Source organism: Somniosus microcephalus, chromosome 1 (genome assembly GCF_052327205.1).
Source record: "Somniosus microcephalus isolate GS21.2 chromosome 1, FLI_Smic_1.0, whole genome shotgun sequence".
In the NCBI taxonomy this organism is placed as follows: Eukaryota; Metazoa; Chordata; class Chondrichthyes; order Squaliformes; family Somniosidae; genus Somniosus; species Somniosus microcephalus.
The window spans coordinates 272,618,741-272,646,613 of record NC_140987.1 but is presented as its reverse complement, the minus strand read 5'-3'; the positions used below and the strand labels follow the sequence as shown (position 1 = coordinate 272,646,613).

Sequence of the window (27,873 nt, the reverse complement as noted above, 5' to 3'; positions counted from 1 at the left end):
TTGGTAAAGGAATTCAGTTCCGGATTCCAAGGGTAGCAGGGACCTGGGGAAAAAAAACGAATACATACAATAGTTAACTGGGTAAAATAGTTTAAAAGCAAAATAGGCAGCTGGGAAAACCAAACAAAGGATTGAAATAAACTAAAAAACTGGGGATCATAAATGAATTCAACAGACCAAGAAAACAAACTGTTGGGAAATGGAAAAACAAAATGGGGCATGCAGTTCCACAATGGGCCATTGGGGGGGGCGGAAGCATGGTTCATCTTGAAACCGTGCAATTGCGCCACCTGTTGCCCAACATGCAGCATTACTGAAACATGAAATAGCAACGGGAGAAGTGGCTCCTGGCGTCCACCACAGTATCTTAGCAATGTGGAAGTGCGCACATTTCCTAACAATGGTAGAGGCTGAACAGGGGAGCTTTTAAAATACACCAAAAGTGCTACAATATCAAACAAGTGGTGCCCAGCCCAACAGAGCACGATTCCAGCTATTTCTGGGGCATACTTCCAAAGAGCAGTGTCCACTTACTGACCCCACTATTCGGGGCAGCTGAGGTTATGCTGGTCGTCGCTCCGGCTAATATCAGAAAATTGGCAGCTCCTTTGCTCGGTCTGGGGAAGCAGTCAGGAGGTTTCCCCAGGACACTGCTGCATGAATCACAAGGTGTGCAGCCCTCTCACAGACATATTGTGAGAGGAGAGGGGAATTCCCGAGTCGGTGCTACCGGCAGGGAGTCTTGTCTACCATCGGTCTGTATTTGGGAAATGGATTATCCGACCATCTAAAATGAACAGCACCCTGCGATTTCCTGCTGTGCACCGCCAAGGCGAGGCAGTGCAAACTCGCAACATCCGCCCAAAAATTGGCCCCAGGAGAGGTACTGATCCCAGAACTGAGGGGGTATAACTATCAGGAAAGATTAAATAGGCTGGGGCTCCTTCCTCTAGAAAAGAGAAGGCTGAGGTTTAACCTGATAGAGGTCTTTAAGATTATGAAAAGATTTGATTGGGTCGACGTAGGGAAGTCGATTCCTCATGTGGGGGAGACCAGAACTAGGAGTCGTAAATATAAAAGATAGTCACTAATAAATCTAATAAGGAATTCAGGAGAAACTTCTTTACCCAGAGAGTGTTTAGAATGTGGAACTCGCTACCACAAGGAATAGTTAAGGGAAAGCTTTATAAACATGAGGGAGAAAGGAATAGAAGGATATGCTGATAGGGTGAGATGAAGTAGGGTGGGAGGAGGCTTGTGTGGAGCATAAACACTGGCATGGACCAGTTGGGCCGAATGGCCTGTTCCTGTGATGAGTAGTCTATATCTACCTATATATTAAAGAATGGAACAGCCAACTTGCAATCAAATTCTTCTTGGGAGGAATGGCTGCAGCAGAGGTTTCTCAGACAGCAAACAGGACAGCAAGGGACAGGAGCTTGTGTGGCTGGAAATGGAAGCAATAAACAGCAGTGTTGGCAGCGAGAGGCTCGTGGCACAGGAAAGGTGGGGGGGGGGGGGTCTTTTCAGGCGAGGGTCAGAGCTGCTGCTTGGGCAGCAATGGCGGCGGCAAATTTGGCCTTTACAACCGGGCAATGGGGCAGTAAATTAGCAATGGCAAAAAGGCTGATGACACTTGCTTCCCGGGCCGTGATAGCAGCTACAAGGAGATAGTTCTCTAACGCAAACTAAGTGGCAGCTTCTCGGGCATCAATGGTGGCCGGCGAGGAGATAAAGAAAAAACACATCAAATAAACCAAATTAACTCAATTCCCCAAAATAAATTACCTCAATTTACTATAGCAGTCTCGGGCATCAGACAGATAAAGAAAATGTTTCAGCTGTAAAGATAAATAAATCAGCTCTAAATTAATTCAACGGGCAATTTGGCAAAGGTAAATTAGAAGAGATTTGTGTGTTGAGCTTGTGGAGAGAGTTGAGAAGTAGAATAAATCTGGAGGGACTTAGTCACATGGTAAAAGTAAACCAATCGGGTCATATCAAATAAGCTGTAAAAGCCTTTAAAGTAAGTATCTTAAAGCTTTACGTAGAACCATGACAGAGACACAACCAAATCGTAACACTGGAAATAATGGAACAGGAATTGCACACTCGGCAGAAGACTAGTATAGATATAAATCTACTTAATAAATGCTCAGTATATTGCCAAATAAATTTTAAACAAGAGTTATACCCTGTTCAGAGTAACAGGCTATTAAAAAAGGGTCACATTTGCAGGTTTGACCAGCTCAAATGAACGGAATTAAAGTGAAAAAATTAAAAAAAAAACTTACCCGATTCAGATAGAGTAGGCACCTTTCTAAACACCAGAGACAGCACATGCAAGATTTCAGCATGCATTTTGCACAAGCATTTTCCTGGACACAAAAAAATAAACAAAGCAATTGATTAGAGAATCTATCAGTAAAAAATTGGTTTCCAAAATTGAACAGTTATGCCAATATGACATTTGAAGTTAAAGGTTTGCACGTGGCCACGAACAACTTTTACCTTGCCTTTGAGCTGGCTGTGAATATACATGAGGATCAGTCGTGGGATCTTTACTAAAGTGATGATGAAGGAGCCTTTAGCCACTGTTCCTAGATGGTATTTAATCAGTCGACATACAGATGAAAGGATTGGAGTTGCCGGCAAGTTACTCTTGTCCCTATGTAAACGGGGATAAAGGCAGTAACTGGAATCTGTCTGACCACATTAGGAGCACAGGCATTTTAATATCTCAAACATTCTCATACACTCCAGTGTGCGCCCAGCTGGGACAGGATTTCTCCGCAGATTTCTGAAGCAGCATGCAAGACTGTAAATCACCTGACTGAAGGCACTTGTTGTCAGCAAGGCAGTTCTTACATAAAATGTTAAATCTGTTAAGTCTTTGAGAACTAAGAGTTTAAGAAAGTGACTTGTAGAACAACTTTGCTGTTGGAGAGGGGAATGATTTTATGTAGATGGTAACTTTTTTCTGATATTACAACAGTGACTACACATCAAAAGTACTTCATTGGCTATAAAGCACTTTGGGACGTCCTGAAAGGCGCTATAAAAATGCAAGTCTTTCTTTTTCTCCCCCCCTCAGTTTCTCCTTAAAGACAGTTTAACACTGTTTCTTTGCAAACCTCTTTCCTCTGAAAGACTGCCATCAAGCCCATGTCTAAGCACTCCAGAAGTCACCAGTAGATTTGCACAAATATCTCAACCGTGCAGCCACAGCTCAGAGCTACTACCTGATGAAAAACCTGCATATTAATAACCTTACGTCATTCGTTTAACATCATGATGATACAAGGTTAGACAGGAGGGCTCTGTGGTAACTGCTTACGCAGGGATAAAAGCTTCCAAGCACATCCCAAACACACATTGGATACCAAGAGAACAGTGACTAAATTCTGGCAAGTACCTACAGCCATAGGAAACAGGAAACCTGCACTCAGGGGTAAACAGTGAAGAGCTCACACAGTGGGTATCCCAATGAGACGTCAATGTGACAGGCATTGATGGTGTTACTTTAAAAACACCATCCAAGGTTTGCCAACCAAGTAAACTATAAAAGGTAGAAAGACTCTTGAAACCATACGTGGAAACCTAACCAGCCAATGGCAATCTATAACAGCCAACTCTGTTGCTAGTCATCATACTTCAATAGCACCAAATGGTGAACTCAACCTGAGACACTGCATACAGTCTCCTCTACTCAAAGTACATCATAAACACACTCACCACTAATCAAGTGCGCCAGAATGGGTGAGCAACAAACTGACTTATGATAATAAGAAGAATGGTTTCAGGTACTCCTACCAATAGCCAGTTGATCATCCTGGGTAACTTGAAAGCAAACATTAGGTCAGATTGCCAAATATGGAATCATAGGTCACACGATATATCACAAAGATGAACAGTGAACAAACACCAGTCAGGATCACAAAATCAAAAAACTGCAGATGCTGGAAATCTGAAATAAAAACATTAAGTGCTGGAAATACTCAGCAGATCAGGCAGCATCTGTGGAAAGAGAAACAGAGTCAATGTTTCAGGTTGATGATCTTTCATCAGAACTGGAAACGGTAGAGATATCAAGGTTTTCAGCAAATGCAGGGGCAGAGGAAGGGGGGAGGAAAGAACAAAAAGGGAAGGTCAGTGATAGGCAGGAAAGATTAAATGACAAAAGGTATGATTGTACAAGGCAAAAGAAGATGGCAATTTTGCTTTGCACCATCATCTCTTGTCATTTAATCTTTCCTGTCTTTCACTCCATCACAGACCACCTTTTGTTCTTTCCTCCCCTCCCTCTTTCCCTGCCCCAGCATTTGCTTAAAACTTTGATTATATATCTATCTTTTCCAGTTCTGACAAAAGGTTATCGACCTGGAACGTTAACAAAGGCCTGGAATTTACAGTCCCCGTGACAGCGTACGCAGTCATAAGCCTTCTGAAAGGTCCCACAAGTTCCAGGTTTCTGCATGCGCTGCACATGCACGAAAACCCGGAACTTGCGATCTGTCATGGTTCGCAACCAAACAGACTAGAAATTCACTTTCGCTGGTGCAGAGTTGGGTTACTTGCCTAGCAATTGCCCACAAAACTCTTATACCTGGTAAAAGCAGGTGTAGGACCTGCTTTCTCCAGTGTAAGGGTTATTATAAGCCTTAAATTAAAAAATTTAATAAATGATCCACAAACACTTAAAATTAGTTTCTACAATTATTGGCCTGGATTAAAATGTTTAAAATTATTTTTCAAAAAATGAAGGGACTTTTAATCAAATTTGAAAAAAACAGAACATTTATTTTTATTACAGTTGTCTAAACGGTTTAACTTTTCTGGGGATTCCATTCGTAAATGGGATCCTCCTTTCTCATTGGAGGACCGGGCTTACGTGATTCCTGGGGCAGTAAGCTGCGAGGAGAACACAGAGTCTGCAAAGGGATATAGCTGGACTAAGTGAGTGGGCAGTAAGGTGGCAGATGGAGTATAATGTAAGGAAATGTGAGGTTATTCACTTTGGTAGGAAGAATAGAAAAACAGAACATTTTTTAAATGGTGAGAAACTTTCAAATGCTGGTGTTCAGAGAGATTTGGGTGTCCTCGTGCAAGAAACACAGAAAGCTAGCATGCAGGTACAGCAAGCAACAAGGAAGGCAAATGGCATGTTGGCCTTCATTGCAAGGGGGTTGGAGTACAAGAGTAAGGAAATCTTGCTCCAATTGTACAGGGCCTTGGTGAGACCACACCTGGAGTACTGTGCACAGTTTTGGTCTCCTTATCCAAGAAAGGATATACTTGCCCTGGAGGCGGTGCAACAAAGGTTCACTAGATTGATTCCTGGGATGAGAGGGCTGTCCTATGATGAGATTTGTGTAGAATGGGCCTATACTCTCTGGAGTTTAGAAGAATGAGAGGTGATCTCATTGAAACATGCAAGATTCTGAAGGGGATTGACAGGGTAGAGAGGTTGTTTCCCCTGGCTGGAGTGTCTAGAACTAGTGGGCATAGTCTCAGGATAAGGGGTAGGCCATTTAACACTAAAATGAGGAGGAATTTCTTCACTCAGAGGGTTGTGAATCTTTGGAATTCTCTGCCCCAGAGAGCGGTGAATGCTGGGTCTTTGAGTATATTCAAGTCTGAGATAGGTAGATTTTTTTAGGGGAATCAAGGGATATGGAGATCGAGCGGGAAAGTGGAGTTGAGGTCGATGATCAGCCATGATCTTATTGAATGGCGGAGCAGGCTCAAGGGGCCGTATTGGCCTAGTCCTGCTCTTATTTCTTCCAAACCGCCTGCGCCCTGGGATCCATAGGCCTTCACGCAGGCGTACGCCTACAGGCCCAGGACCCGAACTCTCTGTAGCTGTGGAGCCAGGAGGTAAGTTCATAGATCTTTTGCGGGTCGGAGGCGTACTCCGGAGGTATGCATCCGACCGCAAATTCAGTGTCTCTGCTTCTCTCTCCACAGATGCTACCAGACCAGTCAGGAGCACGTTCGTGCTGTCATAAACACGCTTTGTTGCCTTTCAACCAAATTCAAAACTACATAAAATTCAAATATGCTGTCAATACTTGCATCTAAATCATTACATTCTAATTCAGCAACAGAACATCCCAGACATTAAAATAACTAGAATCATGTATAGGACAAGAGAACATAAGACAAGAGAACATAAGAACATAACAAATAGGAGCAGGAGTAGGCCATTTGGCCCTTCGAGCCTGCTGCACCATTCAATAAGATCATGGCTGATCTTCTACCTCTGAACTCCACTTTCCTGCACTATCCCCATACCCCTCGATTCCCTTAATAGCCAAAAATCTACCTATCTCTGTCTTGAATATACTCAACAACTGAGCATCTACAGCTCTCTGGGGTAGAGAATTCCAAAGATTCAACAGCCTCTGAGTGAAGAAATGTCTCATCTCAGTCCTAAATGGCTGACCCCTTATTTGGAGACTGTGACCCTTAGTTTTAGACTCCCCAACCAGGGGAAACATCCTCCCAGAATCTACCGTCAATCCCTGTAAGAATTTTATATGTTTCAATGATATCACCTCTCATTCTTCTAAACTCTAGAGAATATAGGCCTAGTCTACTAAATCTCTCCTCATAGGACAATCCCCCCATCCCAAGAATCAGTCTAGTGAATGTTTGTTGCACTCCTTCCAAGGCAAGTATATCCTTCCTTAGGTAAGGAGACCAAGACTGTACACAATACTCCAGGTGTGGTCTCACCAAAGGCCTATATAATTGTAGCAAGGCTTCTTTACTCTTGTACTCCAATCCCTTTGCAATAAAGAGGAACATACCATTTGCTTTCCTAATTGTTTGCTGTACCTGCATGTTAACTTTCAGTGATTCGTGTACAAGGACATCCAGGTCCTTCTGAAAACCAACATTTTCCAATCTCTCACCATTTAAAAATACTCTGCTTTTCTATTTTTCCTAAATCGAGAACTAGGGGGCATAATTTCAGAATAAGGGGGCACCCATTTAAATCGGAAGTGAGGAGTAATTTCTTCTTGAAGGGTCGTGAATCTTTAGAATTCTCTTCCCCAGAGAGCTATGGAGGCTGGGTCATTGAATATATTTAAGGTGGCGATAAACAGATTTTTGAAAGGTAAGGGAGTCAAGGGTTATGGGAAGCGGGCAGGGAAGTGGAGTTGAGGCCAAGATCAGGTCAGCCATGATCTTATTAAATGGCGGAGCAGGTTCGAGGGGCCAAATGACCTACACCTAAATAACCGGAAATCTCGGTTAACCGGCAAAATTCAGGAGTAGGTTTTACTTCTTCCATCTGTGCTGTGCAAGGGTGTGGCTGCAGCTGTTGCTAAGCTACAGAGACGCTTGAAACTTGAGGCCATTGTTCTACAGTTGTTGGGTTTGTTGCTTTATACGGAGCTGTCAGCTCTCCCTATCTTTTACTATAGCGTTCGGTTATCTGGAATTTTTAATGAACCGGCACCACGTCGGTCCCGTCCGTGCCAGATAAAAATAAAAAAAAAAGTTTCCTGTACCAAGAGTGCTGGATTTGCATCAAAACTGCCCTCATCACAAACCAAAGCCCAAAAAGTTATAAATCTCAGTTTAAATATAAATGAAACCCACAAAAATTTCCAGCAAGTAGCCTTGAACCTGCAGAAATTGATATCAACAAACTCTTTTGTGCGGTCTAGAAATGTATTTATTCCCTAACAGCAGAATTCTACTAAATGGAAGCATGAAGACTGGTTTGGCAGCGGCGACGACGATGATTGTATTTATATAGCACCTTTAACATAGTAAAATGTCTCAAGGTGCTTCACAGGAGTGTTTGACACCGAGACACATAAGAAATTAGGGCAGGTGACCAAAAGTTTGGTCAAAGAGGTAGGTTTTAAGGAGCATCTTAAAGGAGGAGAGAGAGGTAGCGAGGCAGAGGGGTTTAGGGCGGGAGTTCCAGAGCTTAGGGCCAAGGCAACAGAAGGCACGGCCACCAATGGTTGAGCGATTATAATCAGGGATGCTCAAGAGGGCAAAATTAGAGGAGCGCAGATATCTATGGTGGGGGGGGGGTGGGGTTTGTGGGGGCTGGAGGATATTAAAGAGATAGGGAGGGGCGAGGCCATGGAGGGATTTGAAAACAAGGATGAGAATTTGAAAATTGAGACGTTGCTTAACCAGGAGCCAATGTAGGTCAGCGAGCACAGGGATGATAGGTGAACGGGACTTGGTGCAAGACTAGTTTGACATGAAGACGAAGACTAGTTTGACAACTTCTCTGCTAGAAAAGAATCTTGCAACTGTCTGCGAGATTTCCCTTCCCAAGCTTAAAAAGCAAAACACACAAACACAATGTGTAGTCTTCCCTTCACATGCTTCAGGATAAGCAGTGGACCCGACAAAGGCACCCGACAGTCAAAATTGTGCTAATGAACCAGATTACAAAACCTTCTGAAGCCCTAGGAGTTGTATTCAGTCCACAAAGTCAATAGTACCTGAACAATGCAAGTGCCAATTTATGGATCAGTCTATGCGCGCATTTTATTGGAGGCAGACTTTGGCTCTCTCGACTCATCTTCCAGAGCTGCCAAAGATGCAAAACCTTGATAAAGCACCCACCACAGACAAAATGTGCCAAAGGTCAAAGTGCCAGGCTAACACGTGATACACACACAAGTGTGCAAAGGTGGGAGTGACTTAACTGCAGAAAGTCTACTGCAACTTAAAAAAAAAAAAAAAAAAACAATTTGGGAGAAAGAATCCATTCCAGGAAAAATAGTATGAGAGTAAACTTGCAAGGAACCTAAAAGCAGATTGTAAAAGCTTCTACAAGTAAAAAGGAAAAGATTAGCGAAGACAAATGTAGGTCCCTTACAGTCAGAAACGGGAGAATTTATAACGGGGAACAAGGAAATGGCACAGCAATTAAACAAATACTTTGGCTCTGTCTTCACAGAACAGGACACAAATAACTTCAGAAATGCTAGGGAACAAAGGGTCTAGTGAGAAGGAGGAATTAAAGGAAATTAGTATTGATAAAAAAAGTAGTGCTGGAGAAATTAATGGGACTTAAAGCTGATAAATCGCCAGGGCCTGATAATCCACATCCCAGAGTACTAAAAGAGGTAGCCATGGAAATAGTGGATGCATTGGTTGTCATCTTCCAAAATTCTATAGATTATGGAACAGTTCCTGCAGATTGGAGGGTGGCAAATGTAACCCCACTATTTAAAAAAGGAGGGAGAGAGTCAGAGTCATAGAGTTATACAGCACAGAAAGAGGCACTTTGGCCCATCGTGTCCACGCCGGCCATCAAGCCCTGTCTATTCTAATCCCATTTTCCAGCACTTGGTCTGTAGCCTTCTTTGCTACGGCGTTTCAAGTGCTCATCTAAATGCTTCTTCAATGTTGAGGGTCCCTGCCTCTACCACCCTTTCAGGCAGTGAGTTCCAGATTCCAACCACCCTCTGGGTGAAAAAGTTTTCCTTAAATCCCCTCTAAACCTCCTGCCCCTTATCTTGAAACTATGCCCCCCTGGTTATTGACCCCTCTACTAAAGGGGAAAAGTTCCTTTCTATCTATGCCCCTCATAATTTTGTACACCTCAATCAGGTCCCCCCTTAGCCTTCTCTACTCTAAGGAAAACAACCCCAGCCTGTCCAGTCTCTCTTCATAGCTGAAGCGCTCCAGCCCAGGTAACATCTTGGTGAATCTCCTCTGCACCCTCTCCAATGCAATTACATCCTTCCTATAGTGTGGCGACCAGAACTGCACACAGTATTCCAGCTGTGGCCTAACTAGCATTTTGTACAGCTCCACCATAACCTCCCTGCTCTTATATTCTATGCCTCGGCTAATGAAGGCAAGTATCCCATATGCCTTTTTAACCACCTTATCTACTTGTCCTGCTGCCTTCAGGGATCTATGTACATGCACACCAAGGTCCCTCTGATCCTCTGTCCTTCCTAGGGTCCTACCATTCATTGTGAATTCCCTTGCCTTGTTAGTTCTCCCAAAATGCATCACCTCACACTTTTCAGGGTTAAATTCCATTTGCCACTGTTCTGCCCATCTAAATCATCCTGTAGCCTGAGGCTTCCCTCCTCGCTATTTACCACTCCACCAATTTTCGTGTCATCTGTGAACTTATGGATCATACCTCCTACATTCATATTTAAATCATCAACGTACACTACAAACAGCAAAGGACCCAGCACCAATCCCTGCGGTACACCACTGGACACAGGCTTCCAGTCACAAAAACAACCTTCGACCATCACCCTCTGCCTCCTGCCACTAAGCCAATTTTGGATCCAATGTGCCAAATTGCCCTGGATCCCATGGGCTCTTACCTTTTTGAGCAGTCTCCCATGCGGGACTTTGTCAAAAGCCTTACTGAAGTCCATGCAGACTACATCAACTGCACTACCCTCATCCACACACCTAGTCACCCCCTTGAAAAATTCAATCAATTGGTTAGACATGATCTCTCCTGACAAAGCCATGCTGACTATCCTTGATTAATCCTTGCCTCTCCAAGTGGAGACTAATTCTGTCCCTCAGAATTTTTTCCAATAATTTCCCTACCACTGTTAGGCTCACTGGCCTGCAATTCCCTGGTTTATCCCTACTACCCTTCTTGAATAATGGTACTACATTAGCTGTCCTCCAGTCCTCTGGCACCTCCCCTGTGGCCAGAGAGGTCCTGAAAATTTGTGTCAGAGCCCCTGCAATCTCCTCCCTTGCCTCACACAGCAGCTTGGGATACATCTCGTCTGGGCCTGGGGATTTATCCACTTTTAAGCCCACTAAAACTGCTAGTATCTCCTCCCTCAATACTAATTTGTTTAAGTATATCACAATCCCCCTGCCTGATTTCTATGCCTACATCGTCCTTCTTCATAGTGAACACAGATGCAAAATATTCATTTAAAACCTCACCCACATTGCCACTTTGGTCCCTAATGGGCCCTACTCTTTCCTTGGTTATCCACTTGCCCTCAATATACTTATAAAACACCTTGGGATTTTCCTTTATTTTGCCCGCCAGTGTTTTTTCATGCCCCCTCTTCGCTCTCCTGCACTTTCTATACTCCTCTAGGGCTTCCACTGTTTTTAGTCATTTGTATCCTAATCCATTCTTGTATATCCCTTGACATCCAGGGTTCCCTGGGCTTGTTGGTCCCACTCTTGACCTTTACGGGAACATGTTGGCGTTGTACTCTCTCTATTTCCTTTCTGAAGGACTCCCACTGCTCTGATGTGGATTTTCCTACAAGTATCTGATCCCAATTCACTTTGGCCAGATCCTGCCTTATCATATTAAAACAGGGAACTACATCATCAGTAGTAGGGAAAATGCTCGAGTCTATTATAAAGGATATGATAACGGGACATTTAGAGAATATCAAAAGGGATTAGACAAAGTCAATATGGACTTATGAAAGGGAAATCGTGTTTGAAAAACCTACTGGAGTTTTTTTGAGGATGTAACTGGTAGAATAGATAAGGGAGAACCAGTGGATGTGGTATATTTGCATTTTCAGAAGGCCTTTGATAAAGTCCCACATAAGAGGTTAGTGTGTAAAATTAAAGCACATGGGATTGGGGGTAATATACTGGCATGGATTGAAAATTGGTTAACAGGCAGGACGCAGAGAGTTGGAGTAAATGGGTCTTTTTCGGGGTGGCAGGCGGTGACTGGTGGGGTACCGCAGGGATCAGTGCTTGGGCCCCAGCTATTCACAATACATATCAATGATTTGGTTGAGGGAACCAAATGCAATATTTCCAAGTTTGCTGACGACACAAAACTAGGTGGGATTGTGAGTAGGATGCAAAGAGGCTTCAAGGCTATTTAGACAAGTTGAGTGAGTGGGCAAAGACATGGCAGATGCAGTATAACGTGGATAAATGTGAAGCTATCCACTTCGGCAGGAAAAACAGAAAGGAAGAGTATTATTTAAATGGTGATAGATTGGGAATGTTGATGTATAGAGGGACCTGGGTGTCCTTGTACACCAGTCACTGAAAGCAAACATGCAGGTGCAGCAAGCAGTTATGAAGGCAAATGGTATGTTGGCCTTCATTGCAAGAGGATTTGAGTACAGGAACAAGGATGTCTTACTACAGTTGTACAGGGTCTTGGAGAGACCACACCTGGGGTACTGTGTGCAGTTTTGGTCTCCTTACCCAGGAAAGGATATACTTGCCATAGAGGGAGTGCAGCGAAGGTTCACCAGACTGATCCCTGGAATGGCAGGACTGTCGTACGAGGAGACATTAGGTCGATTATTCACTAGAGTTTAGAAGAATGAGAGGGGATCTCATTTAAACGTATAAAATTGAGACAGGGCTAGACAGACTGGATGCAAGGAGGATGTTTTCCCTGGCTGGGGGGTCTAGAACGAGGGGTCACAGTCTCAGGATACGGGGTAGGACATTTAAGACTAAGATGAGGAGAAATTTCTTCACTCAGAGGGTGATGAACCTGTGGAATTCTCTACCACAGAAGGCTGTGGAGGCCAAGTCACTGAATATATTTAAGGACGGAAGGAGATAGATTTCTAGACACAAATGGTATCAAGGGATATGGGGAGTGAGCGGGAATATGGTATTGAGATAGAGGATCAGCCATGATCATATTGAATGGCGGAGCAGGCTCGAAGGGCCGAATGGCCTACTCCTGCTCCTATTTTTCTATGTTCTATGTTTCTATGTCTAAAACTTATCAGTCACTATGATCCATAAACACAAAGAAAAGAAAATCTAACTGGGGATCTTTCCTTTTCCCTTCCTTTACAGAAAAAAAGTTAAGCTGAATTGTCAGATCTAATAGACAACAATGTCCAAAGCACATTGCAGTTTCTGTGCAAACTGTGGAGTAGATGACATACCCTGTAGAGCCCAATAAATGCAGTCGTTCCTGGAACAACTAAAAACCTTATACTGAACATCTTAACATACTTAAGGCTTTATCACAAAAGCCTTAGTCAGAATTTACATAGAAAATTTTGTAAAGTTGCTGTAAAACATGGTGCCACACTTCAAAACAATGTTAATAGTAGTAGAAAAGTACTGTTGGAAAAAAAAAGTCAAACAGCCGCCAGCAAAGGTATACGTGGTAAATGTAGATTTGCATTGTCTATGGAATCAATGCCACAAAGACTGCATTCCTTTCCTGTGTCTTGGTCAGACATGTTTCAACGTAACTTGTACTTCACTTAGTCTTGCAATAGGTGTGGCTCCAAGTTTAATTTTACTTCGTTTCCCCAGAGGCTTTTGCAAGGTGTGGTGTGAGGATGATGCATGGGGCTACCAAATGAGCCAAGTATAATTTCAACAGAAATCACATGACAAATGCACGGACATGAACATGCTGCAGATAGGAGGAGAGACACATGAACATCCTGCCGATAGGAGAGACACATGTACATGCTGCAGATAGGAGGAGAGACAGCCAGCGATACAGTCCTAAAATTTTTACCATTCTGAAAAGTGCTTGCATTTAATTTTTTGGTACTGTGGATCCAGGCAATTTGGGAATAAAAAGGAATTAGAATAACTGACTGACAGACAATTTATGAGCAACCGTTCCCCTAGCCTCAAATTGTGGCTAAAGAAAAATACATACAATATCCAGGACTAGATCTTGTGATTGGCCAATAGATCGCTAACTGAAAGCATATTTAATATGATAAAACAAAATACAATAATTAAAATGCAGAAATAAATGTTAAAACTATGAAAAACAGACTTGTTGGGCTTAACGTTCTTAACTCTAACAAAATGTACAGTACTCTAAGAGAACTCTCTGGAGTTTAACATATTACGCGGTCACTCAGGGGATTACTTAGCGTAAGCCAACCACCAGCAACTTGCATGCTGCATCACTGACCACGTGAACCAGCACCAAATGACAGTGGGCTGGAGATTTGAGATCATGCAGCATGACATGAAATATCAGATGCACTCTATATTTTTTTAATTATAAAAAGCCAGGGTGTGCTGCAGGAAATCTAGAAAAAAGGGAAGATTAAATTCGGCAGGAAAAATTATCCAATGTAAACAAAGCATTTTCACTAGAAACAAAAGCTTGCTTCTAATTTAGTATTCGTCAACAAAAACTCCCACTGAACTTGCAATGTGCAAGCGTGCGGAGCTTTTTTTCTGAACCAATGTCACAATACTACCACAAGGTGGTGCCATGAATACAAGATATATTCACTGGCATTATACTTTACACAGAATTTACAGCATAGAAACAGGCCATTTGGCCCAACTGGTCTATGCCAGTGTTTATGTTCCACACGAGCCTCCTCCCACCCTACTTCATCTCACCCTATGAACATATCTATCTATTCCTTTCTCCCTCTTGTACTTATCTAGCTTCCCCTTAAATGCATCTATGCTATTCACCTCAAGTACTCCATGTGACAGCGAGTTCCACATTCTAACCACTCTCCGTGTAAATATGTTTCTCATGAATTCCTTATTGGATTTATTAGCGACTATCTTATATTTACAGCCCCTAGTTTTGGACTCCCCACAAGTGGAAACATCTTCTCTACATCAACCCTATTGAACTCCTTCAGAATTTATAACACCTCCATCAGGTCACCCCTCAGCCATCCATTTTCTAAAGAGAGCCCCAGCTGGTTTAGACTTTCAGCCACGAGATAGGTGCAATTTAAAGGGAAAATGGATTCAAAGTTTACAGGTGCCCTCCCCGGGACTCAATGGAACAGATTGGTTTAGTGTCAGGAGACAAAGAGCTTAGTTGGGCACGTAATTTTCAATTGTCTGTGATATGTGCTCACTGCTAATTCTTTTTTTTATATAATGTTGATTGAATCTTATAGGCAAACAAGAAAAAAAGGAAAAAGCAGCAAATTTTAAGAACATAGAACAGGAGGAGGCCATTCAGCCCCTCGAGCCTACCAAACAAAAATCTATCAATTTCAGTTTTGAAATTTTCCAATGACCCCCAGCCTCAAAGCTTTTTGGTGGCGAGTTTTCCAGATTTCCACGATCGTTTGTGTGAAGAAGTGCTGCCTGACATCACCCCTGAGCAGCCGAGCTCTAATTTTAAGGTTACGCTCCCTTGTTCTGGACTCGCCCACTAGAGCAAATAGTTTCTCGCCAGCTACCCTATCAATTCCTTTAATCATCTTAAACACCACAATTGGATCATCCCTTATTCTTCTATACTCGAAGGAATACAAGCCTAATCTGCGCAACCTGTCCTCATAATTTAACCTTTTCCCCCTGGTATCATTCTATTGAATCTGTGCTGCACCCCCCTCCAAGGACAATATATCCTTGAGGTGCAGGGCCCAGAAGTGAACACATTACTCCAGGTGGGGTCTGACCAAACTGGTCCCTAACGGGAATACTTTAAAATTGGAATTTCGTAGGTTACCATTCAATATACTAATAATCAGAGTGAACAATTAAATTGATCTTACTGAAATTACCGTTAACCCAAATCCTGCTCTGAAGTAAATGATCTGTTATGTACTTAATTGGAGAGTCCAACACATCTACAAACAAAAGCTTCCTGGTTACCTGCAGCAGCAAAGTAGTCAAATAAGTCCCCTACTGCACGCACATACATCATCGGTTTTCAATTACATCCCTGAAGTACAACTGTTTGTTTTTGTTGGGATGGACAACGTTAAAAGAAAATTACAAAGTGACACAGCAAAATGAATTTGCCTCTTATCAATATTATTCTGTTTGATACCATATACATCAGCTAGCTAAATATTAAAGATAATTCTCATTTGAGGTTCCAAATGTCAATGGAAGTTGGAAAGCTAATTAATTCTTCTGGGACAATAAAATCAGTTCTGTGGCTTCAAAAATCAGTTAGGACCTCTAGGGAGCTGTTGAATAGTAGGTGAGGAACAAAGGATTTACAAGAAATAACAGAAAATGCTGGAAAAACTCAGCAGGCCAGGCAACATCGTGGAGGGAAATTAGAGTCAACGTTTCGTGTCAAAACCCTTTATCAAGACTAAAGAGGCACAGGGAATGAAATAGATTAAGAGGCCAGGCTGGGAGAGAACAAAAGAGAAGAGACATTAAGAGGCATTCAAAACAAGAGGAGTTGGTGATAGGACTAGTGGAGACAAAAGACGGCTCTAGATTAGGTGTGAAATGCAGTGGCAGAATGGGAGACAGAAAAAAGAGGAAGGGGGGGGGGGTGGGGGGGGGGGAACCAAAACAAAGGTGCGGAGAAAAAATATAAGTAAAAATGTAATAGGGGCCGAGGTTATGATCTGAAATTGTTGACCTCGATATTGAGTACGGAAGGCTGTAAAGTGCCTAATCGGAAGATGAGGTGCTGTTCCTCGAGTTTACATTGAGCTTCCGTGGAACAATGCAAGAGGCCAAGGACGGTGAGGTCCGAGTGGGAGTGAAGCGGTGAATTAAAATGACAGGCGACCGGAAGCTCGGGGTCACCCTTACTGACTGAACAGAGGTTTTCCACAAAGCGGTCACCCAATCTGCATTTGGTCTCCCCAATGTAGAGGAGACCGCATCGTGAGCAGCGAATACAGTATACTAAATTGCAAGAAGTACAAGTAAATCGCTGTTTCACCTGGAAGGGGCGTTTGGGGCCCTTGACAGTGGGAAGGTATAAGGGCAGGTGTTACATCTCCTGCGCTTGCACGGGAAGGTGCCAGGTGAAGGGGAAGGGGTGCTGGGGGTGATAGAGGAGTGGACTAGGGTGTCTCGGAGGGAGCGGTCCCTACGGAATGCTGAAAGGGGAGTTTGGGGGGGGGGGGTGGGGGGAAGATGCGTTTGGTGGTGGGATCACTTTGGGAGGTGGCGGAAATGGCGGAGGATGATCCGTTGAATGTGGAGGCTGGTGGGGTGAAAGGTGAGGACAAGGGGAACCCTATTGTGGTTCCGGGGAGGGAGGAGCAGGGGTGAGGGGAGAAGTGCGGGAGATAGAACAGACACGGTCGAGGGCAGTGTCAACCACGGTAGAGGGGAATCCTCGGTTGAGGAAAAAGGAAGACATGTCGGAAGCACTGGTGTGGAAGGTGGCATCGTCGGAGCAGATGCGGCGGAGACGGAGAAACTGGGAGAATGGAATAGAGTCCTTACAAGAGGCGGGGTGGGAGGAAGTGTAGTCCAGGTAGCTGTGGAAGTCAGTGGGCTTGTAGTGAATATTGGTCAATAACCTATCCCCAGAGATGGAGACGGAGGAGTGGAGGAAGGGAAGGGAAAAGTCAGAGATGGACCATGTGAAGGTGAGGGAAGGGTGGAAATTGGAGGCAAAGTGAAAGAAATTGTCTAGTTCAGGGAGAGAGCAGGAAACGGCACCGATACAGTCATCAATGTATCGGAAAAAGAGGTGAGGGAGGGGACCCGAGTAGGGCTGGAACAAAGAGTGTTCCACATATCCCATGAAAAGGCAGGCATAGCTAGGACCCATGCCGGTACCCATAGCAACACCTTTGATTTGGAGGAAATGAGTGGAGTTAAAGGAGAAGTTGTTCAACGTGAGAACACGTTCAGCCAGGCGTAGGAGGGTGGCGGTGGATGGGGACTGGTCGGGCCTCTGTTAAAGGAAGAAGCGGAGCGCCCTCAGGCTATCCTGGTGGGGGGGGAATGGAGGTGTAGAGGGATTGTACGTCATAGAGTTATACAGCACGGATAGAGGCCCTTCGGCCCATCGTGTCCGCGCCGGCCATCAAGCCCTGTCTAATCTAATCCCATATTCCAGCATTTGGTCCGTAGCCTTGTATGCTATGGCATTTCAAGTGCTCATCCAAATGCTTCTTGAATGTTGTGAGGGTTCCAGCCTCCACAACCCTCTCAGGCAGTGAGTTCCAGACTCCAACCACCCTCTGGGTGAAAAAGTTCTCTCAAATCCCCTCTAAACCTCCCGCCCTTTACCTTGAATCTATGCCCCCTAGTTATTGACCCTTCTACTAAGGGAAAAAGCTCCTCAGTATCCATCCTATCTATGCCCCTCATAATTTTGTACACCTCAATCATGTCCCCCCTCAGCCTCCTCTGCTCCAAGGAAAACAAACCCAATCTGCCCAGTCTCTCTTCATAGCTGAAGCGCTCCAGCCCTGGTAACATCCTGGTGAATCTCCTCTGCACCCTCTCCAAAGCTATCACATCCTTCCTGTAGTGTGGCGACCAGAACTGCACACAGTATTCCAGCTGTGGCCTAACCAGTGTTTTATACAGCTCCATCATAACCTCCTTGCTCTTATATTCTATGCCTCGGCTAATGAAGGCAAGTATCCCATATGCCTTTTTTACCACCTTATCCACCTGTTCCGCCGCCTTCAGGGATCTGTGTACTTGCACACCCAGATCCCTCTGACCCTCCGTCTTGCCTAGGGTCTTACCATTCATTGTGTATTCCCTTGCCTTGTTAGTCCCCCCAAAGTGCATCACCTCGCACTTTTCCAGGTTAAATTCCATTTGCCACTGTTCCGCCCATCTGACCAACCCATCTATATCGTCCTGCAGACTGAGACTACCCTCCTCGCTATTTACCACCCTACCAATTTTTGTATCATCCGCGAACTTACTGATCATACCTTTCACATTCATATCCAAGTCATTAATGTAGACCACAAACAGCAAGGGACCCAGCACCAATCCCTGTGGTACCCCACTGGCCACAGGCTTCCAGTCACAAAAACAACCTTCGACCATCACCCTCTGCCACTAAGCCAGTTTTGTATCCAATGTGCCAAGGCACTCTGGATTCCATGGGCTCTTACCTTCTTGACCAGTCTCCTGTGCGGGACTTTATCGAAGGCCTTACTGAAATCCATGTATACCACATCCACTGCGTTACCCTCATCCACACACCTAGTCACCCCCTCAAAAAATTCAATCAAATTAGTCAGACATGATCTTCCCTTGACAAAGCCATGTTGACTATCCCTGATTAATCCTTGCCTCTCCAAGTGGAGACTAATTTTGTCCCTCAGAATTTTTTCCAATAATTTTCCTACCACTGATGTTAGGCTCACTGGCCTGTAGTTCCCCGGTTTTTCCCTACTCCCCTTCTTGAATAATGGTACTACATTAGCGGTTCTCCAGTCCTCTGGCACATCCCCTGTGGCCAGAGAGGTTCTGAATATGTGTGTTAGAGCCCCCGCAAGCTCTTCCTTTGCCTCACACAGCAGCCTGGGATACATTTCGTCCGGGCCTGGGGATTTATCCATTTTTAGGCCTGCTAAAACCGAGTTCAACAATTTCAGATCATAACCTCGGCCCCTATTACATTTTTACTTATATTTTTTTATCCACACCTTTGTTTTGGTTTCCCCCCCTCCCTTTCCTTTTTTTTTTCCTTCTCTCCCACATGGCAGCTGTCTCCCATTCTGCCAGTGCATTTCACACCTAATCTAGAGCTGTCTTTTGTCTCCAGTAGTCCAATCACCATCTCGTCTCGTTTTGAATACCTCTTAATGTCTCTTCACTTTTGTTCTCTCCCAGCCCGGCCTCTTAATCTATTACATTCCCTGTGCCTCTTTAGTCTTGATAAAGGGTTTTGACCCAAAGCGTTGACTAAATTTCTCTCCACTGATGTTGCCTGGCCTGCTGAGTTTTTCCAGCATTTTCTGTTGTTTTTTCAGATTGCCAGCATCTGCAGTATTTTGCTACCATAAAAGGATTTACAAGGATGATATCAGAACTGAGGTGTTATAACTATCAGGAAAGGATGAACAGGCCGGGGCTCTTTTCTCTATAAAATAAAAGGCTGAGGGATGACCCAATAGAGGTCTTTAAAATTATGAACGAGCTCAATAGGGTAAACACTTATTGCTGGGGCGGGGAGAAAAGCGTCAAAAACTAAGGGCCATAAATACAAGATAGTCACACATAAATCCAATAAAGGAGAATTAAGGAGAAGCTTCTTTACCCAGAGAGTGGCGAGAATGTAGAACTTGCTACCACCGGGAGTAGCTAAGGCAGTAGGATAGATACATTTAAGGGGAAGCTAGATAAGCATATGAGGGAGAAAAGGAACAGCAGGATGTGCAGATAGGGTTAGATGAAGAGGGGTGGGAGGAAGCTCATGTGGAGAATAAACACTGACACAGACCGGTGGGACCAAATGGACTGTTTCTGTGCTGTAAATTCTATGTCAATCCATGTAAAAGAGATGCAGAGATTTTTAATTTATAAAAGAAACTGAAGACAGCAGACCCAAAGTAGCAGCATTGACAGAGGAGAATATAGGGAGCCAAAAAGGTGCAGCCTAGAGCTGGGAATTGCAACAGAAGGTGCGAGTAGTTCCAGCCACAGCACGGCATCCATACGCATTGCTACAGCCGCAAGTTATTGCAGTTCTGAAATGTAGCACGACAAATAGAATTCTTGTCCCCCATTTCTACTGCCTCCTGGCAGAAATGGATCGGAAAGAATTCTGCTGTTGGCCTTGTTCCTCTTGAAATGAATTTTGCAAATCTGCTCGTGGGGTTAAAATGACTAGAATCAAGCACAGGACAGAGTGCTGGATTTGCTCCAAAACTGCCTTTGTTACAAAACCAAATCAATGTGGAGTAAAAGCAAAATTGCCCAAAAATTTCTAAACCTCAGTCTAAGTATAAATGAGATCCCCAAAAATTTCCAGAAGAAAAACTGGCAAGCGGAGGATGGACAATCTGAAGTGGAGATGCTTGTAATTTAATGCTGTGCAAATATCTACACGAGTATTCTACTTAAACTAATATTTATGTAGTTCACAGTGACCCTTCCAGTGGAAAAGTCTTCCTGTAAAAGGACACTGCTGAAAAGATTCCAGTCCCAATAGAAAAAAAATTGTGCTGCTGCAGAAACTGGATACACAAGAACCGCCAAACAATCTGAACACCCAGTTTAATAGGAGACATACCAGATCAAATCTACATTTTGCAGCTTAAGAGAATCAATCATTCTATGCCCTCAGTCATCAAAAAATCCTGATCTCCAATGTTGCATGTTAAAAGGGAAGATTTCTCCAAATTATGGAACTTGAGCAATGAATTTAAGACAAGGGTGGTGATGACAAAACATATTTACACACACAACACAAGTGGTCCTCCAAAGGCAGCTCGAAGTTGATCAAGAGGCAGAACTCTCAGTCCTAGCTCTAGACCAACTACAGGAAACTTTGGTTTATCCAGAGGTTATATGTCCGGAATACTCGATCTAACGGCAAAAATCAGGAGCCGTTTTCTATATGTTTTTTTAGTTCTCGTTGCTTCCCCCCCCCCCCCCCCCGTGTCAAGCACTGCAAGGTCTGTAGCTATAGCAACAGCTTCAGCTACAGACGCTTGCAGCTGCAGCCGACTGTTTTGAAGCTGTTGCTAAGCAACAGGGTTTGTTGATTCACACGGAGCTTCTCAGTTCCGTATGTTTAAACATTAACTCTGGTATGTCCGGCACTTTTGATGTTACGGCACCAGCTCGGTCCCGTCAGTGCCGGATATCAGAAAGTTTCCTGTATATAGTATCTGTTGCCCAGAAAGAACAAAGAAGCTATGAAATGTATAAACTAACGGCTTTTCTAGAATGCTTTATGAACATGTACTTCTTATTGAAATTAATTTCCTAAAATAGCACTGCAGAGCATTTCTGAATACGTGCAAAAACCGAGTTCCAATCGTGGTGTTCACAGACTGGGACTTACTAAACACCGGAAAACCAAGGGCAAGGGAAAGACTTGCAGTGCTGACAGTTTTAAAGACAAGGGAAAGTTTTGAATCATTGCATAGGATTTTTTTAAATTATTTTATTCTCAGGATGTGGGCAATGCTGGCAGGCTAACATTTATTATCCATTCCTAGAATGTGAAAAAAACCACTTGCAAGTATTAGAAATGGGGATGTTCGCTGATGACTGCACAGTATTCAGCGCCATTCACAACTCCTCAGATAATAAAGCAGTCCATGCCCGCATGCAACAAGACCTGGAAGACATTCAGGCTTGGGCTGATAAGTAGCAGGTAACATTTGCACCACAGAAGTGCCAGGCAATGACCATCTCCAACAAGCGAGAGTCTAACCACTTCCCCTCGACATTCAACGGCATTACCATCGCCGAATCCCCCACCATCAACATCCTGGGGGGGTCACCATTGACCAGAAACTTAACTGGACCAGCCACAAATACTGTGGCAACAAGAGCAGGTCAGAGACTAGGTATTCTGCGGTGAGTGTCTCACCTCCCGACTCCCCAAAGCCTCTCCACCATCTACAAGGCACAAGGAAGGAGTGTGATGGAATACTCTCCACTTGCCTGGATGAGTGCAGCTCCAACAACACTCAAGAAACGCGACACCATCCAAGACAAAGCAGCCCACTTGATTGGCATCCCATCCACCACCTTAAACATTCACTCCCTCAACCACCGGCGTACCGCGGCTGCAGTGTGTACCATCTACAAGATGCACTGCAGCAACTCGCCAAGGCTTCTTCGGCAGCACCTCCCAAACCCACAACCTCTTCCACCTAGAAGGACAAGGGCAGCAGGTGCATGGGAACACCACCGGCTCCAGGTTCCCCACCAAGTCACACATCATCCTAACTAGGAAGTATATCGCCATTCCTTCATCGTCGCTGGGTCAAAATCCTGGAACTCCCTCCCTAACAGCACGGTGGGAGTACCTTCACCACATGGACTGCAGCGGCTCAAGAAGGTGGCTCACCACCACCTTCTCAAGGGCAACAAGGGGCGGGCAATAAATGCTGGCCTTGCAAGCGACGCCCAGATCCCATAAGCGAATTTTAAAATTTTTTTAAAAAAAGTACCCAAAAACCTTTACGAGCACAAGAATCTGTCAGTGGTGGCTCAGCTGGTAGCGTCTCGCCAGAAGTCAGAAGGTTCTGGATCCCACTCCAGAGACTCGAGCACCTAAGCTCCAGTGAAATCAGGTATTTTAGAGTTCTTTTCTCATATCCCCATCTTTCAGCTGTTCCCGTTCAAAGTCTGCTTCAATTACAGTCAGCTGTCCAGTGAATAAGATAATATACAACTAATTTACATTCCACCAAAACATACGATCAGGAGAAAAAAAAATTTGTACATTTGTTTGGAAAGTTTTTTCAGAATATTGCAAACAAATACTAATGAAGCCTATACCAAAAATGAGCTTCAAAATTTCAAAAAGACTAAAAGATCTGTTTTTAAACAGCTCAATTGCTCATGGAGTTTTGCTTAGCCATACTTGAAGCCAGCCTAGCTCAGTGGGTAGCACTCTTGCCTGAGTCAGAAGGTTGTGGGTTCAAGTCCCGCTCCAGGGACTTGAACACAAAAATTTAGGCTAATGCTTCAGTGCTGTACTGAGGGAGTGCTGCACTGTCAGAGATGCCGTCTTTCGGATGAGACATTAAACTGAGGCCCCATTTGCTCTATCCAGGTGGATATAAAAGATCCCACGGCACTATTTCGAAGAGGAGTAAAGGAGTTATCCCCAGTGTCCTGGCCAATATTTATCCCTCAACCAACATCACTAAAAAGAGATTATTTAGTCATTATCACATTGCTGTTTGTGGGAGCTTGCTGTAGGAAATGCGGGAGCCAATTTGCACACAACAGTGACTACACTTCAAAAGTACTTCATTGGCTGTAAAGTGCTTAAGCCCTGAGGTCGTTGAAAGGTGCAATATAAATGCAAGACTTTCTTTTTAAAAAGGCAAATTCATAGGAAACTAGTGGTGTTGAAACACACGTAGGATTCTGCAAGTGAAAGATTAAAGTTGGATATGGGAGATCAACAATATAATGAGTCGTTATGCCTCTAATGCCCCAAGATGTCAAATATAACTATTTAAATTAAAATTTCTTACCGTGTAAAATAGTAGGTTACTACAGCTCCAGCCACAGTCATCTGTTGACAGGCCAGTATGAACTCACTGATCCAGATAAGACCAACAAGATGATAAATCCATGTATACTGTAAAGGACCAGATACTTTAAATTCTACATTGCCTTGGTCATTTTTTTCAGGATATCCTACAACGAAGGGAAAAAAAAAACAGAAATTGTGGTTTCAAGATATGTTGTGTTTTTATAAAAAAATCAAATGCTTTACAACTGACTTATTCAACTTTATAATTATTTGTGCTACTGAGAACAAGGGACAAAACAAAATACTTTAATCCAGTCAAAGTTCTGACATACAGCTCCTTCAAAATTGTAAATTGGGATTGGTGAAAGAAAAAAAACAGACTCAGGAACTGCAGAGTTATGAAGTAAAAGGTCATGGTTAAGGTTTGGTGAGTGATGTTTGGTTTACAGGAAACACAGAAATATAGGAGCAGGAGTAGGCCATTCGGCCCTTTGAGCCTGCTCCGCCATTCAATATGATCATGGCTGATTCTCTATTTCAATACCATATTCCCGCGCTTTCCTCATACCCCTCGATGCCGTTCGTGTCTAGGAATCTATCTATCTCCTTCTTAAATATATTCAACAATCCTGTACAGTACTTATTCAGACCAACATGAAGTGTTCAATGCGGTTACATTTTTGCACTATAGTGCAGCTCTATGGCTGAGAAACCAGATATCCAAAGCACTGTCTACAACTGTCAAGCTCCACAAACCAACGTGTACTTGAAGTAAAAGGGTTAACACTCCATCTACACAGGCAAATATGCGTAACCGATTTTTATCTTTGCCTATTGGATGGCTGAGGGAAGGCAGTTAAGCAAAATGGAATTTTTGTATGAAGTTAGGGTTGAAAAAAAAAAATGATTTCTAAGCAGTTAACTCAGTCTACTGCAATATAAATCTGATCAAATAGAATTTTCATCCTGTACTCAGCTCCATATGGATGTTAATTAAATGCAATTTTGTGCATCCTGGCCTATCACAAGCAACAGGATGCCATTTGATTTTTGAATTTGGAGGGCAAGATTATTTCTTTTGGGTTTTACTCATTTTCTCCAGTTGGCTTTCCTTGTGCTACATCTCCACCCCAACTTACTAATGGATGGTTTGAAATTGGTGTACTTGGGAGGCTAGGAAACAGGTGGACCAACTGGATAATGGCTTCCTAAGGTCTAGAGTGCAACTTCAAGCCAGTCATTTGGGAAGTGCACAAGAGAATCTGGGATGACTCTCCCGTACCTCTCAATGCTGCTCTGGGGAAAAACCCAGCATCTCAATAATGTGAAGTCAGTAACTTAATGATTAAAACATTGGCATAAATTCATATCAGGCCATAACATGTGCATAAACTTTCTTTTTTTTAGATGATGTACTATACATTCATAGATCAATTTCATAGTCAAAGTTTTAATATTTGGCACAAGAGTAGTAGCTGAACTTTCACTATCTCTTTATGAAGGGGGTGTACAGACATCATCAGTAGCCTTCCAGTTTGGCTCGACGACGATCTATACATTTTTTTGACAAAGGAACAATGCTATCATTTCTAAGCAGCTGTAAATATGCTGAACAACAGAAAAACATTCCCAACATGTTCAACAACCTGCACAAAAGGTTTCCAAAACATTCCCGATAAGGATGGGAAGAAATGATTTGCAAAAAACATGATCAAAATCTGTCAGTGAGCCAAAGAAAGGTAAATTCTGCAAATGTATAATCCTACCTGCAGTGCCCAATAAAAGTAGGATTGCAACCCAATAGATCCAGAAAAATGCCAGGGCCAGGAAAGTCCAGAGTGGCTGAAAGACTAGAAGTGGAATGTAAACAAACACTTTCCCTGCCACATGGAATAAGGCAATCGTAAGAGCCACTCGCTTCCTCATTATTAGCATTAGCAACAGTAAAATGACCTGCAAAATAAAATAATTATACGTTATTTTCCTTCCATTACCCAGGCTTTTGTTAACATGGATATTAGAAGAGCAGTAGCAGCAGCAATACCTTGGTGCCCCAAAGTGGTAAGCTACACTGCAATATAGTTCAGATTATTTGGAAAAGATGCAAAAAGTTGGGCAGACACTTTGGGAGGCAGAGAGCACCCTACAATAATTTGAGGCCATACTGGGCTTGCATACCTCCACAGGTTTGAACACGAAGACTTGAAAGCCCAACCTCCTGGCTGAGGAATGGGGGATGAATTCAATAAAAACAGAACATTTCCCCAACAAAATGGGCTTCCTAGAGATGACAAAGAAATCAGCAACTGGGAACCTACACCCCAATGGTTACAAATGAAGGTTAGTAGTTCCACTGATGATGAAACTGCGCTCACACAGGGCATCTTGTTGCTGCCTTTCTCAGGGGATTGCACATTAAGAACTTTCCTGACTAGTTGTGTCTACTGTCAGAGAGAGCAAGATGTACAATCTAGTGCAGTCACTCAGAGCCATGATTTGCTGTCATAGAAGCAGCAGTCAGGAGTGTGCTCCATCTGCAGCACTTTCCCAACAAAGCCAGCACATCTCCTGAAATGGCTTCTTCTCCTGCCCAGCATGGCAATCTGGTGCCCCCCACCACTCCCTCCTTTCCCTTATTTATACACTGCCTCTCATTTATAGTCATGTAAAGTATGCTGATCACACCCAACTTGATCTCTCTGCCACCAGCCTAGACTCGATGACCATTGCACTATCCAGCTGCCTAGCCAATATTAAGTTTAAATGAAAAAGAGCTTCCTTCAAGTCTGTGGGCCTGAATTTGCAGTCAGAGGCTTCCCATGGGCAGATGCCTCCTACTGGCAAAAAATCTAATAAACTTACCTTCTGCCTCGGGATCCTCGGAGACTTGCGGTCCTGGGCCTCTCCGGGTACCCGCAGGTAGAAGCCCAGTTATCCCAGGGGCGCCCACGGTTTGCAAGCGCCCCCGAGATCACGTGGGTCGGCCCAACAAATGATAGAAGGGGGATCCCCATTCATACTTATGGCAGTTCCGTACATGGAATCCCCATAAGTATGAATGGGAATACATCAAAAAACACCTCTACACTTCAAATAAACTTTGAAAACCATCACATTTAAAAATTAAAATGACATTCACTTAAATATTTAAAACAAAATTAATGTTTTGAAAAATAAATTTACATGTTTTAAAGGGGCTAAAAATAAACTAAACTTATTTCACAGGTTTTTAAATGTATAAATTATTGATAACATTTTATTTGTTTTTTAAAACTCTTACGCTGGGCAGAACTCTCTGCCCGCATAGGCCTTTTTTCCGGGGATGCATAGGATCTGTCAAGAGAATTCTTGACAGATCGCAAATGCAGTGTTTTTGCGCATGCCTAAACCCGGAACTTACGCGGCCGCTACGGGCGTCTGCGCACCTCGTACGCACTCGTAGAGGCCGCAAAGTATAGCCCAATAACTGGAAGAATGAAGCCATCCTGTTTGGTTCCTGCTAAAGCTCGGCACCTCCTCGCGGCTCCCTTTCTGTCTGGCAGTTTCCCCAGGGTAATCCTGGCAGTGCAGGACTTAATTGCCCTGTTTCACATTAAGCTAAGCTTCAAACCCCACATCACAACTGCCAAGATCATCTCTCTCCACCTCTGCACTATTTCATCCCTATGGCTGCTGAAACGCATACCCATGCCTGTATCACCTCCAGACTCAATTATCCAACACTACCCTTACCAGCCTCCCGAGTACCACTCTTCACAAATTGCAGTGTGTGCAAATCTCCACCGCCCGCATCCTATCCTGCACCAAGTCCTGCTCCCCCATAAACCTGCCCTTGTCAACCTTCATTGGCTTCCTTTACCCCAACATATTGATTTCAAAATCCTTGCCCTCATTGACAAGTCCTTCACAGCCTTGCCCTTCCCATCCTCTGCAAACTCCTTTAGTCATATAGTCCTACACGTGCCGTTTCCCTTTTAACTCTGGCCTCCTTTGCATTCTTCCCTCCTACAGCCATATTTGGTTCACACTCGCATTCAATCACCACCAATGGTCCCTCTAAGCTG

The 27,873-nt window shown here is 43.6% G+C and overlaps 1 protein-coding gene across 1 annotated transcript in view; it reads right to left on the bottom strand.

Annotated features, from left to right (window-relative positions):
- LOC147124800 (choline transporter-like protein 1) overlaps window positions 1-27,873 on the bottom strand; it is a 102,425-nt gene that overhangs the window by 14,396 nt on the left and 60,156 nt on the right. The window contains exons 9-12 of the mRNA XM_085993408.1: window positions 25,576-25,762; window positions 23,808-23,973; window positions 2,512-2,668; window positions 2,295-2,378 (exon numbers count right to left, since the gene is read on the bottom strand). Of these exons, the coding sequence (XP_085849534.1) occupies window positions 2,295-2,378; window positions 2,512-2,668; window positions 23,808-23,973; window positions 25,576-25,762 (594 nt within the window). The remainder of the gene's footprint in view (window positions 1-2,294; window positions 2,379-2,511; window positions 2,669-23,807; window positions 23,974-25,575; window positions 25,763-27,873) is intronic.